The 19,565-nt window shown below is 33.9% G+C and overlaps 1 protein-coding gene across 5 annotated transcripts in view; it reads right to left on the reverse strand.

Moving 5' to 3' along the window:
• DGKB (diacylglycerol kinase beta) overlaps nucleotides 1-19,565 on the reverse strand; it is a 697,837-nt gene that overhangs the window by 171,443 nt on the left and 506,829 nt on the right. For all 5 annotated transcript variants that reach the window (XM_013051698.2, XM_004743409.3, XM_004743408.3 and 2 more), the window contains 2 exons: nucleotides 16,579-16,669; nucleotides 6,819-7,014 (listed from right to left, as the gene is read on the reverse strand). In XM_013051698.2, coding sequence (XP_012907152.1) covers nucleotides 6,819-7,014; nucleotides 16,579-16,669 — 287 coding nt within the window. The remainder of the gene's footprint in view (nucleotides 1-6,818; nucleotides 7,015-16,578; nucleotides 16,670-19,565) is intronic.

Genomic DNA, 19,565 nt, shown 5'->3' on the forward strand with positions numbered 1-19,565 from the left:
AATGAATCTCTCAACGAGGAGCAATCTTTCAGAGCTTGAACAGGTAAAATATAATGACAATGGGAGCAGCTTTGTAAATAAAAGGATGAAATGAGATTGTTATTTTATGCCATATTACAATATAATTAGAATAACAGTGCAGCATTCATCAGGCATTTGAACTTTCTAAAAAAACTCCCTAGAGCTCATTTAAATTAGACATGTTTATCTATGGAGATTATTAGTCTTATTTCAAATGACTGTCACCTTATAACATTTAGGCCTCAATTTTTACCTTACTCTGATTAATAGTTTTAATTGTACAGCAGCCAATAGACACTGCCTAAAATAGACACCAAAAAACCCTTAAGTTTATAAATCCACAGTTCACCAAAAGCAGAATAGAACTATTTTTATTAAGCCAGAAGAATAATTACCCAGAATGGAGAAAATGATGATCTATGTAAATTCATGGCAATGGAAATCCAGTGGTGATTGGCTTTGGTTAACTCAAATTCATACAGATCAAAGATAATTAAGTAAGTGGTAGAATTTGGCTCTTTTCAAGAAAAAGGTCTCTTTCCTCCCTAACAGGACCCCATGCCACTCTTTGGTAGTTAAAGGAATGAATGCAAGGAGAACCAGTTGATAGATTTTTGTGGTTTCCTCATATCCATTAAAGGAAGTAGAAAAAAGTACTTATAAAGAAAGAAACGCAACATACAGGTCTAATATCTCTCCTGTATGACTTGAAGTCCTTACATAAGGTGTCATTCCATAAGATGGTGCAATTGAAATTTCATTCTCAATGAGATTAGTTTTTCTTGGTTATTATTTTGTATCTTGATTTAAAAGAAAACATGATTTTTAATGCCAACAAGGGAAAAAAAGGAACCATGACCCATGTTTAACAATTTTTGTTGAAGGTTTTATATATTTTTGATAGTACTTTCATGTTTACTATTCTTTAAAAATTCACCCTTAGTGCCATATATCTTGATTATAAGAAAATTATTTTAAGTTCCCTGGGGCACATCTATTACATGGGCTTTAAATTACCATTATCAACTGGCAAGGTTACTGTAGAACTTGATATTTGGGAAACTTCTTAGAATGGCATCACATATGGGAACTTCATGTCACTAATCTGAAAGCAAACTCTACAAGTATTATTTAATTAGTTGAGGCTTATATAATCAGTCAATATTTATTTAACTTGGAAATATATTTTTTATTTCCACCACTGCACAAGTTAAATTTACTTAGAATTATAATGCAACCTTAGCCTGAGTAGATGACCTGCTATTACTTTCAAAAAACTCAGGATTGGATACTATGTCACAGAAACAAGTAAGATGGTCCTTTTATCACTGATATTAGACATCAACATTGTAGAGAAAATGACCCATTAGAGCATTTATATTTTCCATCTTTCTCTGAAGTTGCAATTAAAATCAATAGCTAGAAATGTAGACGGGTATCAGAATAGCATTAGCATTTGAAAATAAAGAAGGTATTCAGCCTCAGAAGTCAGAGAAGGTAACAGCTGAGCTTTGATTTAAAACCTCAAATAAACAAATCCCCTTTCCTTCTTTTGCATTCACTAGATTGACTGCCAGCTCATATATTTTTCAAAATGCAACTGCTACAAAATCTAATTTGTTTCAAGTTTTTCCAGACTCATTAGGTAGAAGCAAGTTACTCCTTGTTCTGCCTTTTCCTACCTCCTATTATTTGTATTTTCTCGATTTTCCTATTTCACTCTATTTTCCAGAATAAACCCTTATTGGCAATGATCTCATTTATGTATTAGAAAATACCACTGTACTATTTAAATGATTACTTGTCTGTTTATATCGAAATGATTTTGTGGACTTACCAATTTTATTCTAAGTTCCAGAATTATACTACATGTCAGACTTTGTTTCTAGAATCCTGCTTGTCAGATTTTGAAAATCTGACTTTTGAACATGGGAAAAAGATCAGTGATGCTAGTTCTAAAGACTGCCATCTGATGTTTCAATCATCCATAAATAATAATTTACGCATAGTTATGGTTTCCGATTTCCAAATTTTTAGGAGGCTAGCAGTTTCTCTAGTCTTATAGTGCCATGACAAATATAATGCCATGAATTTCATGATTGTTTCAGGTAGGCCAAAGACAAGAGTACATTGCCTTATATTTCAAAAATGCATTATCTACTTTTACATATAAGAAATACATTTTGGGGCACCTGGGTGGCTCAGTGGGTTAAGACACTGCCTTCGGCTCAGGTCATGATCTCAGGGTCCTGGGATCAAGTCCCACATCGGGGGCTCTCTGCTCAGCAGGGAGCCTGCTTCCCTTCCTTTCTCTCTGCCTGCCTCTAAGCCTACTTGTGATCTCTCTCTGTCAAATAAATAAATAAAAATCTTTAAAAAAAAAAAAAGAAAGAAATACATTTTGTATCCCTTAATTCTTTATAACTGTCTTATACTTAAAAAGTATGCCTTTTGCAAAAATAGAGAACTATCACATTAAGACATCCAGGTGTATGATTCAATATTCAACTGCAAACAGAAACTTTGATATTTAGATAGTTTTATTAAGTATGTGATATTATTTACATTAGCCACTGCTGGAAATTTTCAAAGGAGATAGCTTGAAAACATACACTGAAGAACTCATTCGAGACATCTCCTTAAAGGTTACTGGATAGCAAATGTTTGGATCTATCTATTTTCAACCAATAAAACCATCATGGTATTAGTATATGACATATATTTTTGTGAAATGTAACATCTCAAGTGCCATAATCTTTTTTCAACAATTTTAAGATCCAGGTATAATAATGCAGCATGAAATCATTTTCTTGTTTCTAAATATAATTGATTTAATCACTGAATTTAAATGCTTGGAAATTGTTCTGCTTGCCGGTGTTTGAATGCCAAATACATCATCTACAGTTCTAAAATGAATGTTGCAGTTTATATTTAGACAACTTAAAACATTGCCTTCTAAATTACCCCAAATAACCCATAGAGATGTCTAGAAAAATTGATAATAATGGATAACAAATGTTCTTACAATCAACTTTCAGAGAAGTGCAACTTCTACAAGGCATAGAAAAGTCAGGGTCTTACTGTTTAAGTGCTATTTGTATCCTTATCCAGGTAATACAACGTATAGAGCAGGGAGATGAATCTCAACTCTTCCAGAATTTACCATCCCCATTGTAAAGACAGAGACAGAAGAGCCAATAACGTTATTTATCTTCAGAGGCAAAAGAAATTCAAGCTTTGTCAAGTTTTCGCAGATATCAGCTCATTTATTCTCTTTGATAAATCTGGCTTTGACTGCCTTTTCCTCTTCTTACTACCTCCAAGTTTTCAAAAGACAAAATCATAACAAAGTCATTTGATGTAGAGAGATTCCCTGATAGTCAGTCAGATGCATCATCTCTCTGGCTACTAAGAAGAATCCTTAGAAGTTTTAGTCTTCCCTAGCACAGGACACAAACGTCAATTTGGGAGGGGGAGAAGCACGGGCAGCATAAAGTCAACAGAAAAGCTTGTTCTTGGGGAGCTGATATACAATAAATTGTATGCAAGAGAATGAAGAAGAAAAGGCATGTTCACAATAAATGTTCAAGGTTAAGGCTGTATGAGAGGAAGTGTTGAGAGCTGTCACATCATCTTGGTGTTACTTTCTAAACTTTACTCTTTCTTGTCCCCCTTCACAGTCTTTGCCTTATTCAAATACCTCCTGCATTATTATTCAGTTTTGGTTTTTACCCTATTTTTGCTCAAATGGATTTATTTCAAAAATAAAATTGAGGTTAAAATTGTAAATTGAAAAAAAAAAAAACCAGAGTACACATACAAACACAGATTATGTACAGCATAATATAGATGAGGATTTAATGCTCTAAAACCTGATCACGTACCTTTGGTCTATGACATATTATTTAAGTTACAAAAAACAAAACCCTGTAAACTTATTTCTTAATTTAAATGCTTCTACTAAATAAAATAATTTATCTTTATTATAAGAATCTAGTTATGCATGTTTCCCCGACTCTGTCCCCAACCAAATGCTTTCTAAAGTTTATGGAAATAAGCATCCACTTTAATATGGTAAAAATTTAGTTTGAACTTCAAATTTTTTGCAGTGGCATATCAGAAAAGTTGTTTGTTAATATTTTAAGAAAGTACCTCCTGAAAAGGAAATTGTATTATAAAGTCTTTTATTGCTTTATTTACATATTTTCTAAGAGTGAAAAATATTAACATGAGTCTGGGCTAAAGAAACATGTTGAACAAGAACTGTATTTTTCATAAATCATTCTAAAGTCAATACCTATAATCATTTTATGTAAATTTGAAAATATATTTAGATTTAAAATACTGATTAACTCTTACATTTAATACTATCGTTTTTATGTCAAGATATTGAAGACAGAATCAAATGACAGAAATATGTACTATTTAGGAAGAGGATCTATGCAGGTATTATAAGTAGTAAATTTCACTTCTTGACTAGTAAGTATAACATTTACGGGCTAAGAGAATAAATTTGCAATCAAATCTTAGAAGCATTTTGAGATACTTCTGGTTATTCTTTGGCCAAATACTTTAATATGAAAAAAACTACATAAAATTAATAAAAAGGGAATACTGGTTAATATATTATATCACATATTAATATATATTATATATATTATGTACATAATATATTATAATCTATTTTTTAATATTCAGCTGATAAGGTCATTTTTAGTGATGAAATTGTCCTTATCTTGAAATAAAACTACACTCAAATTACAAGCACCATCCGCTTCAAAAGAGGGAACAAAGAGTTGAATCAAATCAGATATAAACATACTTCTGATCATACAATGACCTCCACGAACTCTGATTTCTACTCTTTTTCCCTAACTTTGTATTGAAAAAAAGTGTATTCCTGTCACAAACCCTACAGGTTCCCACTTTCTCCTTTACCAAATTTTTGGAGACTTAGTCCTACTAGTTCCACAACATTAAGTAAGAAGACAGAACAGGAAGAGAGGTCTTTTTATACAGTTATAGGCAATGACAGTGTATGACACTTCTGGCTGACCTGTCTGTGCTTTATTTAAAATGTGTTATTACTGAAAAAAGCCTACAGAGAGTCATGAGTGACGCTAGCAAAAGCAAGCCTGCAGAAAGCTCCACAGGGGTTGTATAGACACCCTCCTTGTTCAGCATAATTGTTAAGTCCTAGCAACTTCAATATCTCAACCGGTGAACACACCTGGCAGCTGAACATGGAGAGTAAGTCAGATTTATATATAGAATATCAACATGCAAAGGACATGCCAAGTATTAGCATGTAGTTACCACATAAAAAACTGGAAATTGTTATAGATATGTATAAAGCTCTTTTTTTTAACTATATGGACTATATTACTATGTTTTACTAATCTTCTTAGAAAGCTATTAACCTTACATTTAAACATAAATATAATATTGTCAATAACTCCTAGGAAATAATAATAATATATAATTCTCTTCATTTAAAAATCCATATGGCACAAACGTACTCCTTTCTTCTACGTATTTCTCCTTTAAAAAACCCATTTTTCTCCATTATAGTTATATTCATTCTGAGTATGAAGCATTTTAATTAAGTTGGTATAAATTTGCTTGTACTAAATTACATGACTCTTTAGAATTTACCTCTTTAAGATCACCTATATATGTAAGGGGCTTCGAAAGCTCCTGTCATTGACACGTTGTAATAAGCACTTCTTTCAAGAGAATAATAACTAATACTTTTTCTGTCTATCTTTGTCACCCTCATGATCACTATATTCTATGTAACAGAAGTAACTGTTGGCTTTGAGAACTTGAATCAGATACCTGAAGACACAGAAGATACTAAAAGATAAAGCGGTTTCCTACCACTATCAAGCCTATCAATCATCTTCACATTTTATTTATTTTTTAAAATATATTTATTTATTTTCTTGGGCCCATAAGGGGGTCAACCTCTCCATACTTTTTCTTGGCTACACTGAGCTGGCCAAGATGCTTTCTTGGCTATCTGAATGTCATCAATAGTATTAATTAGGTAGATTCTGAAAAGTAAAAGAAATATACATAAATTATTGGGGCATGACTGTTAGAATACAGTCATTGATATCTTTATCTATAAAAATCTATCAATAATACTTAATTGTCATGCCCAAGTGTGACCTACATTACAATGCAATTGAAAATTCTGATCCATAGGTATTCTCTCCCATTTTGCTAGTATTTTTGGATCTGTTTCCCAGGTCTCCTCATTATTGTTACAAAATTTCTGGAAGAATAGCTGCAGACAACCAAAATATCTTATGGGGCATTTAAACATGTCATTCTACACAGTACTTAGAACAATAGCTTAATATAAGATAGCTTTGATGTCCCAGCCAAGAATAAAAAATCTTGCAACACAACATCAGAAAAGCCTTAAAAGGCCCTTGTTACAACAACTCAAACACCCTGACCAAGATGATCACATTTCAGAACCTAATGTGCAATATATTATATAGTGTTATCCACTAAATACCCACCCATATTCAGTTTTCTTTGGGAAGGAGGATAAACAGAATGAAATCTGAAAAGGGAGAATTAAGGGGGAAAAACCCCCCAAAATATAGCCACATTATATTCAATTTTAGAATATGATATAATTTAATCGCACATACATATCTGATACTATGAAAAATATAACTGCATAAATATATAGACCACGGTGCAACGGAAAACTCTTTTAAAGTAGACTTTGAAAGCAAATAAAGAAACAAGTTAACACAATTAAATGTGAGAATACTTACCCTGACTTGCAAACTTCAATTCTTTCGCATCTGTGAGTGTGGTCCTTTTGTCAGACCCTTTTTTCTCTATGCGGCGATGGCTTCGTCTTTTCTTAGACTCTCCCCAAAGATTGGATCCACCATGCATGCTTGGTATATTCAAAATAGCAATTCCTTCCAGGGAGATGTTTATTAAATCTATTTGTACTCCATCACACTGATTAGTAAAAAGAAAAAGAAACAAACAAACAAACAGAAACAGTAAGATATTTGATGGCTTTTTCCATGATTTTCTATTTTGCATTTACCTATCTTTCAATGAATTAAGTCCAAAATCTTGTCATTATTTATGTAAACCTTTCGAGGACACTTAAATGATTACTCTAAATGTCAATATAAAAAATGAAGTAAACACGAACATTAATCAGTTATTGTTTAAACATGTCTTTAAACATGATCAAATTAAATCATCAGTCTATCTTTGTTTATAGGAAACCATTAGGAGGACATGCATTAGTGTCTGTATAACCAACTACAAATCTCCTATGTGTTACAAAAGAGGTTGGGTCTAGGAAGTCTGGTCAATGTTCCGGCAGAAATTTTAAGGACTGGCTCCTACTTAGAATACACTGCAAGCCACTACTGGGGCAAAATGAGGAAAAAGAATTCATAATTCATGATTTTACTTGTTTGGGCAGAGGAAGAAGTGGCTTAATAGACTTTGGAGAAAAAAAAGTAAAGTAAAAAACACCATTCCAAAGAGACTTGAAACCATCCTTGAGTGGCCAAGGATGGTTTCTTGTACTAGATTAAGTTCCAAACACAGCATTACAGACAATGAGAGGCACTGTTGTCTAAACCAATATGGAGGACCAGTGAGGCTGAGTGAGAGAAATGCCAAGGACAGCTGAGGCAATGTCCAATCCACCATTACTCTACAGCTGCTGTAACAATAGATTGAGAAATGAAAATAATTAATCAGTCAGACTTCTTGTTTGTTTGCCTGGTGACAAAACACCCTTTTGATTATGAGGACTATGAAACTTGCTAAGACACAATGCTTTTTGATATTCTGAGTGGCCACTTTTTAATTTTTTTGACTTTTCTGCTCATTTCCACTGACGGAGATGTGTGAAGAGTGCAAGGCCATACTGTGTTTTTGGAATTATTACTCATTCATTTGCTTTGAGGTTTCCAAAGTGGTGCTTATATTATAAACATATCCTAGATATTATAAATGTAACCTAGATATCATACTCTCTTTGTCAGTTGTACGTAAGCTAATAGGAGAAGGGATGCGAATGTATAACACTTTGTTTTACAGAGAACTTTGGTAGGGATATGCATTTCCTAGACTGAAGTATATTTGCAGTGGGACTGTTTTATTTGCCATATCTTATTCCAGAAACAAAACAAAACGAAGCACTGATACTGACTTCATCTTTCTCTTTCTCATGGCAATGATGATTTCTGAACCTAGAAGTGATAACGCTCCACCAAAATGAAATAAAAAAACAACAAAAAAACCCCTGCTCTTTTTCCACATTTGCCTCTTAGTACTGAATTGAATACTGCATCTTGTTCACTAAAACATAAAAACTGTGAAATAAAGCAACACATCTTGAGTCTACTTGGCAGGGCTAGAAACAAATTCTAGAGAAGGTGCCAAGTTTTCATTCAATTTGTTTCAAAGGGGGTGAAACCGAGGTCTGGATGATGCCTTTTCTTCCCCCCTAGAAACAAGCGATTTTTTTCTTCCTTTTCATGTATCAAATTAAGATGATTTCTTTTTACTAAAGAATTCTGCTCATGTGTATACTCACTTACCACTATATATTCTAGATAAACAGATATTAATTTCATAATTAAAAGTAATCTTGTGTAAATACCCTGCAGGCCTCAATGAATCAAACACATACTGTGTGTCAGGCCTCCCACTGTCTTCAAGTGGAATGTACTGGCTGGATAATTAGATAGTACATATTTTTTAACCTTATTTGCATGCATATTATATCTTTTGCACACTGACAAGCAGCAGTAACAACAAAAGTCAGATTACCACAGGGAATTCCCACAAAGAAGTCTTCATTCCTTATAATTTGCAGCCTAAATTAAAATAATTTGATCTTTGACAAGGATGAAATGTCAAGCAGAAGGGGGTCCTCTACAAGCCACGGCCTGTGGCTTCTGAAATCTGCCTAATTTATGTCAGTCACTTCTTAATACATATTTAAGTATTACACGAAAAAGATGATAAATATGCAATCTGACACCTTTGGTATTTCCCTGCTGTTAATTTATAAAGGTCTGGCTTTCCCCAAACTGACTAAAATCATTTAAATAACAGAAGAATTGTGAAATAAGCTAGAGTTAGGGCCTGGCTTCCATTTTCACTCAATATTGAACACAGCAGGTAGTACACTAAGACAATTATTTGACTAGGCCTTAGAACCCCACTGTGACAAGTTACTTGCAGAATTAGTGAAGGAGTATTTCTTTGTTCATCTGCAGCAAAGGAGAGCAGTTGCAAACAGGCTTTTTGTTTTAATTGAACTAGGGGAGTTACATGTGACAACTGAAAGACATCAGTGTACACTATTCATGTTTTCACTTTTCGGAGTCTTATCACGTGTAGTTTCAAGGAAACAGAGTGAGCAGCTTTTGGGAAAATGAAAAAAAAAAAAAATTCTCAAGTTCCCAAAGAAGGACTGATGAACCCTGAGGTTCCTAGGCGAGCAGGACAATGTACTTACATAAATTGCTATTTATTAATGATTTGTTTCCACTAGTTCTTGACCCGAGGTTACCTTCCTCTGTTTGCTTTAACATTATGTTCATTAGTCTGGAAAATTTCGGAGCTAGCTCTGATGGAGACCAGGAATTTTGGCGCACCAACCCAGTGCATGGAAATAAAAGCTGGGGTGAAGGCTATGAACTATAAACAAGTTATAATACTGTGTCAGATAGTATTTTCATCCGCTTTGGAGATTTATGATTTTTAAAAAGGTAGCTACAGAGGAAAAGAATATAAAAGCCTAAAAGCTAACAGCCTCGGTTAGTCAATAAATCCTGAATATTTTTATTACGTAGAAAAAAGGTCGTTAACATATAGTACTATGGGAGCTATTTGCAGAGTGCAATGCTGTGAGGCCGTTGTCCATTCTTTTCAGTTTTAAAATGGAAGATCTTATTCCAGAGACAAATCTACTTAAAAGGAAAGAAGGTGGTTTAAATTCTTCTGCTAGGGTATTTTAATCCTTGTTTATAAGCCTACTTTGTACCATACTATACAGAGGTGTTAAAGACAAACTTTTTAAAATGAGTGTATTGTTTCAGATTCAGTTAACAAGCCATGTGACAGAAAAATTCAAAATTATGAAGACCTTTGGATAGCTCTAAGTGTGGATAAATTTGATGAGATACAGTTAATGATCTACCATAAATATTTTTTCTATAGCGAGTCTAATTCTATGCCCAGATCAGATAAAAATTATACCTAATTTTGTTTAATCAAACATAAAACATTGCTTTATTCACTATATAAAATAACATGGAGTAAAATAACTTATATAAGCCCACTTTTCTAGACTTTCTGCAAATCCATATGTAATTCCTAAGACAAAATTATGTGTTTTCAGAAAACAACAGCAGCAAATCTACAAACTAAAATACACATGTACATACAAATGGTCTAACAGTGTCTCTTCTGATATTTGAAGGCTGGGGTACCCTATATTTTCCCGTGAGTAAGTTTGATGCTTTTTGTGCATTTTACAAGTTGTATCTACAAAATATAGTGTGATACAGGGGCGCAGGACATGCCTTCTAGGTCAGTTTACTATTAGCTGGTAGTCCAGTGGTGGTGATGGAAGTGTTGATTCTGGGTAATCACAAGATAGCTCTCAGAGCAGAGAAGAAGCTGGTTGGTGAGCAAGAGAAGGATGAAAGCAAACCCAGAATAAAGAAAAATTTCAGGCCTGTACCACTTATGCACACACACAATTGCTGAACATGTTAATAATAAAATATTGCTGGCTCAAGCCATCCAGTTTTAGTCTTAAGTATTAGCAGAAAACCAGTTTACTTTTACATGCTTTCCTTTTTTAGTAGATTCTGTGAAAGCTAAAAACTATTGCTAGGATATTAGAATTCTGACCAGAAATTATCTTACTAAAAATAACTTCTGGTAAAAACAGAAGAGAACATTCACCTTTTGGACATTCACTCTTTTTTCCTAGTTTCATTTCTTCCTCACTCTCTTAAGAATAATTATGATGTTTTAATATTAATAAAATAACACTGTACTCCACCCCTACTAAGTTTCTTATCCTTTTCTGCAATAAGAAGTTATTTTTTATGTTTTGGATTTAATGGGCTCAACTTTTATTTTTACTGAGCATCTTTGTTGAGGTCCACACTTTTACCATCTCTTTTCATTCTTGTTTCTGTAATTCCACTGGCCAAAAAAAATAAAATAAAGTAAAATAAAAAAATCATCTGGGAAGCTTTAGACGAGAGGATAGATCTCTTAAATGGTTTTATCAAACACACACACACACACACACACACACACACACAGGGCATGTGAAGAACTAAGGATGGCAATGATTGTGGTAACGGTTTCATGGGTACGTTCTTATCCTCAAACTCAACAAATTATATACACTAAATATGTACAGCCCTTTGTATGTCAATCATGCCTCAATAAAGTGGTTTAAAAAAACATCCATTCACAGTTTCACTTCTTCAGCTCCAGACAGTGATTTGGTATGGATAAGACCAAGAAGGTACTCTAAATATGTGTGTGGGGCAGAGACTGAGCTATGAAAGTCTGCTCCCATGGCCTTTAAAAGGTTTGTGTTTTCCAGATTACTGGGAAATAACAATCCTAACTGTAGAATTCTCCTAATTTATTTTGTTTCCCTGATGCTTTTTGCCCTTTATTAATTCCTGAGATCATTTTGGTTTCATAGAAGTAATTAATCATTAGAACAAATCCTAGTACTTTAGGGGCATCTGGGTGACCCAAATGGTTAAGCATCTGCCTTAGACTCAGGTCATGATCCGGGGGTCCTGGGATTGAGCCCTGCTTTGGGCTCCCTGCTCAGTGGGGAGCCTGCTTCTCCCTCTCCCTCTACTATTCTCCCTGCTTATGCTCTCTCACTGTCAAATAAATAAATAAAATCTTAAAAAAAAATCACAGTAATTTAGAATGGAAATTCGAAACCTTAAAATATACCATCCCCACCCTCCCAGTCTAAATGATAACCAAAAAACTAAAATACTTTGGAGAATGGGCTATTTTATTCTCTCATGAATTTTGCCTGGTACATGGAACAAATCAGAAGCCCACAAACTTTATAACTTCAGTTCCAGATGTTGACCTGAGATTCTTAGCTGAACATCTATGCGCCAAATAATTTAATACAAACTTTCCTTTTAACATATTATCTTGTAATTTTAAAACTTTTTGTTTTCTTAGTTCTTTATCTTTTATAAAAGCTAGAGGGTAACTAAAATTTTTAAATTTGAAAACTTCAACTTGGTTAATCACTCTTTCACATCATATATAGGTATGCATATTATGTCTATTTTTATATATATCATATATATCTTACCATATTATATATGTATATACATTACTCTCTCTATATATATATATAATTTCAATTTATTTGTTTCCTTAGATTTAAGCATTTTAGCAGCAATACAATTCTTGTTACTCCTAAATTATTAAATAACATTCTCATCTGCTTATCTCTATAGTGCAGATATTTTAGAATCTCTCTAATTGATAGAATTTTGCAAAAGGATTAAATCAAATAATGTATGCACATTCCTTACACCAAAAACTAGGTACAATTAATAATAGATAAAACATTAGCTATTATTATCAACTATAATTCCATGATATTCGATTTATTCCAAATATTCACTCCTTTTGGAAAAAGTTTCCTACGTGGAAGAGGAAAGTAAAATAAAGGGTCACACAGCAGACTGTTTTGAAGAAGCTGCTAATAAAACATGTATCTACTTGAGGTACTTTCGTACTTTTATCCTTTGTTTTGTATTTTCAAATCGTATTTGGTATAATTTTAGGCCAAGTAAGCAGTGAGAACAAACAGAATCAAATTTCCAAATTGATGTTTTTGTTATATTTAATTATAAAGTAACCTTCAGGGGAAAAAAAGGCGTATTTTGCTAATATGATAGACTGGATTCATTGGGAAGTGAGTGGAGAAGCAGGTTGTACATTACCATCTATACACAAACACACATACCTCCTCTCAAGTTTAAGAATTGAGATAAATATGCAGCATTATAACAGTACTTTTGAGATACATAAGAGTAAAGTGGGGAAGGCAAAGTGCTGGTTCTGATGTATAAATGCTATTGCAATGGTCGCCAGAATAAGCCAGCATATGCAGAGCTGAAAAGCCAGACTTTGAGGGCTTATAGAAGCACGACCCTAGAAGAATAACTTATTCTAGTTATCCAGATTTCTAGGAGTAACATTCTAAGTAGTTTTTCTATAAAATGTAAAAAACTCTGTGAAACAAAACCACTCAATTTATCATAACTTTTTTTTTTTTTTTAAAGAGAGAGACAGCATGTATATGTGCATGAAGAGGGGGAGGCGCAGAGGGAGAAAAAGAGAATCTTAAGCAGGCTCCACGCCCAGCATGAAGCCTGACCTTGGGCTAGATTTCACAACCCTAAATCATGACCTGAGCCAAAATCAAGAATCATACACTTAACGGACTGAGCCACCCAGGTGCCCCATAACTTTTATTTTCATAAAAAGTGTCCTTTTATTTTCATTTAAATGTCCTTGGTTATATTTCCTTAACCATTTTTTTAATATTTTTTGACATGCATAATATTACACTCTAGATCTAGACTTTATTTTTTTAGAGCAGTTTAAGGTTCCCTGCAGAATTGAAGGGAAGGCACAGAGATTTCACACGTACCACCTGCCCCCCGACATGCACAGCCTCCCCATTTATCAACATCTCCAACTGAATGGTGCATTTGTTACAACGGATGAACTGACATTGACACATCACAATCACCTCAAGTCCATGGTTTATGTTAGAGTTCACTCTTGCTGTTTATTCCCTGAGTATGAACAAATGCATAATGAGATTTATCTACCATCATCATGTTTTACCGAGTATTGTAACAGCTTAAAATCCTCTTTGCTGGGCGCCTGGGTGGCTCAGTGGGTTAAGCCGCTGCCTTCAGCTCAGGTCATGATCTCAGGGTCCTGGGATGGAGTCCTGCATCGGGCTCTCTGCTCAGCAGGGAGCCTGCTTCCTCCTCTCTCTCTGCCTGCCTCTCTGCCTACTTGTGATCTCTCTCTGTCAAATAAATAAATAAAATCTTTAAAAAAAAAAATCCTCTTTGCTCTGCTTATTCATCCCACCCTCCCCCTACAACCCCTGGCCACCAGTGATCTTTTTACTGTCTTATAGTTTTACCTTTTCCAGAACATCATATGTTGGTATCATACAGTACAAAACTGACATCTTGACAATACGAAGTTTTCCTAACCATGAAACATCCACTTTTCCTAGTTCAACTTTTTTTTTTTTAATCTGTATTCAGCCATAGGATGAGGTAAGGAGAGGTATGGGAGGCTTCAGAACATCTACACTACATTCAATCAGAAGCCATACTGGTTTTTCTTTTCATTTTTTTGCCTTCTTCTATGGATTGTCTTTGAGCATAGGTTTCTGAAGGTAAGAAAGGATCAAAATCCACTATATATTCAGAAATTTTTAAAGTAATTTTTAAGATAAAGGAATATTTTTATTTTTATAAATATATATGCACATATATAACTACCTAAATATATCATTCTCTACAGATGTATATAAAATGTATATATATATAACTCTTGATGAATAGTAATCACAGAAAGTCCATGTTGAGCCCAAATCCTTCATCTTTTGTGATTATATCCTTTTTGGGGTTATGATCTGATACAGTGATGAAGGGTGTTTTCCATTCCATGATCATCAATTCTACTTCTTTTTTTTTTTTAATTAATTTTTTTATTTTTTATAAACATATATTTTTATCCCCAGGGGTACAGGTCTGTGAATCACCAGGTTTACACACTTCACAGCACTCACCAAAGCACATACCCTCCCCAATGTCCATAATCCCACCCCCTTCTCCCAACCCCCCTCCCCCCAGCAACCCACAGTTTGTTTTGTGAGATTAAGAGTCACTTATGGTTTGCCTCCCTCCCAATCCCATCTTGTTTCATTTATTCTTCTCCTACCCACTTAAGCCCCTATGTTGCATCACCACTTCTTCATATCAGGGAGATCATATGATAGTTGTCTTTCTCTGCTTGACTTATTTCGCTAAGCATGATACGCTCTAGTTCCATCCATGTTGTCGCAAATGGCAAGATTTCATTTCTTTTGATGGCTGCATAGTATTCCATTGTGTATATATACCACATCTTCTTGATCCATTCATCTGTTGATGGACATCTAGGTTCTTTCCATAGTTTGGCTATTGTGGACATTGCTGCTATAAACATTCGGGTGCACGTGCCCCTTTGGATCACTACGTTTGTATCTTTAGGGTAAATACCCAATAGTGCAATTGCTGGGTCATAGGGCAGTTCTATTTTCAACATTTTGAGGAACCTCCATGCTGTTTTCCAGAGTGGCTGCACCAGCTTGCATTCCCACCAACAGTGTAGGAGGGTATCAATTCTACTTCTAATACTTCAATTCATCCACCAAAGGAGTCCAAAAATATTATATTTTGAAATAGTGCCACTTTTGCCATCATTATCATTTAACAATAAATTAGAAAGCTAGAATAATGAAAAACTTTGCCACGCCATTATGATCTCATGGGTCCATAACTACTTTTGTTTAGCAAACTTATTACCTGAATATATACCACTAATGATTAAGGTCTCAGTAGACAAGTTATGCATTTATTTTTTTAAAAAAAGAGTTGAAGCCAGTATTTCACAAATCATATCAGCTAGTATTTAGGTGTTCTGGTTTCATAATTCTCTTCCTTTGGTTTGTCTTTGCCACTCATCACAATATAATGTTTCCTTTTTCTTTACCCCCTAAAGTCTCTCAATAAAACTAAGTCATTTTCTATTATAACCCACCTCCAAAAAATTTAGTTGTACTGTATCTATATTTTTTTGGTAGACTTATTTGCTCCAAATCTTTTCAAAGTGTGTCTTTTCTTGCTATCTTTGCTATCTTTTTTTGGCTTTTCCACTTCCTATACATGTAATAGGGAAATGGCAACCTCGGGAACGGAGAAAAATCTAGTTAATGAATGGGAATGAAATGGGAAAGTACTTTTATTCATGAAAGTAAGCACAATGTCTGTGAACTGGGTTTTAAAGGTTATAAGAATATTGATACCTGAACGTAAGTATTTTTTAATACGTATCTTGCAAATTTTTTTCTTTCTCCTCAAATACTTTATTTTACATTTTTCTATCAAAACTATGCCTAGTAACTTCTCCACTGATTTCCAGACTTCTCCATCTTCAACATCTCATCTTTTAACACTGTATTAAAATAACTCATACTCAAAACTTAATTTTATATTAATAATTCAGAGAGTGCTAGAACCCCAATAAGTGACAGAAATGAAATTTCAGAATTGTGAGTTAAAGCTATGTAGGCTGTTAAAGCATAGCTCCTTACATGGGATGTCAAAAACATATTGATAACCAAGCTCAAGCCATTTCATTGTATTATAAAATATAATTCATTTTTCTTACTTCTATTTCTACAGATTCATGCAGCTTCTTGCAGGTGGCTGAGAAAGTTTCAGATGTGCCAAACTCAAAATACCAAAATTTGTTCTTCATTCTGAAAAAGGAAAGGAAGAAGCAGCTTAGGCAATTATCAATAACAGAAGGGATTTTTTTTTAATTGAGTAGTCCTGTCTTGTATTATAAGTCATAAAGAAGGTTTGAGGACATATAACATTCATAACGTAATAGATGTTCACATAATTTTCAAAGCTTAAATGTTGGTGTCAAATTGTATGATTGCCCCGAGGGAGTTACAGGAATGTGTTGATCTGACAGATTCAAGTATACTTTTGACTTTTCTATATATCAGTTGCTCAGATTTTAAAATATGATTTTCGTGCTTATAATTCTTAGCTTGTTCTTAGACAACTTGATTTAGACCAGCCACTCTGTACTCATAAAGAGAAAAAACAATTGGGGCTTTTTATGAGAAAAATGAGACTAAGATAACTATGCTAAATTTTTCTAGGTAGTTATGTATTCATTAGAAATTGGTATGATTGAATAGCATATTAAAAAGAAGAAAAATCATGGTTATTCCATACAGTTCAAATTCGGTAAATTTGGGATAACTATTCATTATTTAAGATACTGTCCTCCTTTCTATGAACCATAGTGAGAAATTATGATACAAGATAAAAAAACTAAAGAAGTAGTAATAGTATTTTATCAATATAAAAAGAGTTACAAAGAAAATATGGTTTAAAATATTTCAGTATCAAACTTTATTTTCTCCCATGACCCAAAAACTCTTTCTTTGTGCCACATAAATAAATTTATGATCATTTAATGTAATTTTACAAGGATTGACCAGATTTTTATATTAACCAATGCTGGACTTAAAAATTCATTCTCATGGAAAAAATGCAGTTTTTAATTATACATATTTTAAAAAGGTTTTATGCCCTCAATTAGAAAAAAATACAGGTAAAAGGAGATAGATGTTTTCACATACACAGGTAAAACAGAAATTTTTGTCATATTCAAATATACCTTTCAAAGTACTCTTCTTGACTTAGAAATACTGATATGTGCTTTTCACATTACAATGTAAAACATCTCAACAATTAAAAACACATTTGGCAAGGGCCTTACTTCTTAATTCAGCCCTATTATTAGTTATGGAAAACAATATGGAACCTAATATAGTATTTGTTATTACACTGTGTTGAATAGAGTTCTGTAATACGAAACTACAGGTCATAAAAGAAATCTCGTCTACCCAGATATACTCAGCAATACAGCCTCATACAAGTACTTATTTCCTTACAAAATTTTCACTAACCTTTCTTGTATCAATTGCCATACCCATGCCAGTAATCTGAAAACTTCTTATTTCTAGGTTATTAGTACCCTAAACTCTCATTCTTTTCTAGAGAATATTTTCCTTGAGTTATAACCTGAGTTTGTTTATCTGAGTAGTTAAAAATAGATGATGGCTAATTAGATAGAACAGGGGCAAACATTTAACATCAAGATCTGTGGGCCAGAGCCTATATGCAAATTTATATTAAATTAATGCAAATATTTGCTTCAGAGAATATATGTAATTTCACAAATTTATTCACTGGCTGAAGTTACAAAAATTAAAAACACTTTCCTATGGACTCATCACTCTGATGAAAATATGTCATTTATATACTGAGAGGGAAATATTAGTGATATACAGTAGTTTTGAGACAACATTAGAATAACAATAAGTAGAAGTTTTATGGTTGTTTGGAATTGTCTTTCTATATTCAGCAAGTTTTCTAATAACATTTTTGTGCTAGCATTTTATCCAGACTTTCCTGGATTCATTTACTCATCCATTCATTCATTCAATAAATATTTATCAAGGTCATCGACTTCCATATGCCTACTGTGATAAGTTCTAAAAATATAAATATGGATACAATTATCTTTGTCTCCAAGGAGCTCAGAATATTATATGATGATGGGCATATAAGTTCATTAAAAAGTTAACACTCTACAAAAATATGAGCCAAGTGTTACAGGGAAACATTTTAGTGAGTCAACTACTTTTTTTTTTTTAATATTTTTATTTATTTATTGCATAGACAGAGATCACAAGCAGTCAGATAGGCAGGCAGGGAGAGAGGAGGAAGCGGTTCCCTGCCAAGCAGAGAGCCTGATGTGGGGCTCGATCCCAGGACCTGAGACCATGACCTGAGCCAAAGGCAGAGGCCTCAACCCACTGAGCCACCCATGCCCCTGAGTCAACTACTTTTACATGGGAGGGTCCAAAGAGTTTTAGAAGAGACGGGCAACATTTGAATTTGTAAGTCAAAGGAGGCAAAGAAGACAAGTTCTAGGCAGTTTCAGGAGTGCAGAATGACTTAAGAGAATGTTGGGTATGAGCTAACAAAGGTCTGTTTTAGAACGTGTATGTCAAGTAAAAGGGTTTGGATTTGATATTCTAGATTAATAGGATGTTGGCAGAAGTTTATTACCAGTCAAGTGACATGGCCAGCTCTGTTATATGAGCAATAAGTTTAGCAGAAATGAGTAAAAGAGCTAAAATGTTGAACACTCCTAGGAGTGTGAACAGGAATGTGGCTATTGGAATAATACAAAGGAAATATCACTGAAGGCCTCAACCAGGTGGTAAGGGAAATGGAGAAGAGAGGCTCAATCCAGGAGAATAAATGAGGTAGCATTGATAGGAATCTAATTGTATTATTAGACTGTACTAATTTCTACCACACCCAAGTTTTTTTTTTTTTTTTTTAAGATTTTATTTATTTATTTGAGAGAGAGAGAGACAGCATGAGAGGGGAGAAGGTTAGAGGGAGAGGCAGACTCCCCATAGAGCTGGGAGCCCAATGGGGAACTTGATCCGGGGACTCCGGGATCATGACCTGAGCTGAAGGCAGTCACCCAACCAACTGAGCCACCCAGGCGCCCCCAAGTTATTTCTAAGTGTACATGTAGGAATGAATACCAGACCA

This window comes from Mustela putorius, unplaced genomic scaffold (genome assembly GCF_011764305.1).
Source record: "Mustela putorius furo isolate JIRA1106 unplaced genomic scaffold, ASM1176430v1.1 tig00003845_pilon_pilon_pilon, whole genome shotgun sequence".
Taxonomy (NCBI): Eukaryota; Metazoa; Chordata; class Mammalia; order Carnivora; family Mustelidae; genus Mustela; species Mustela putorius.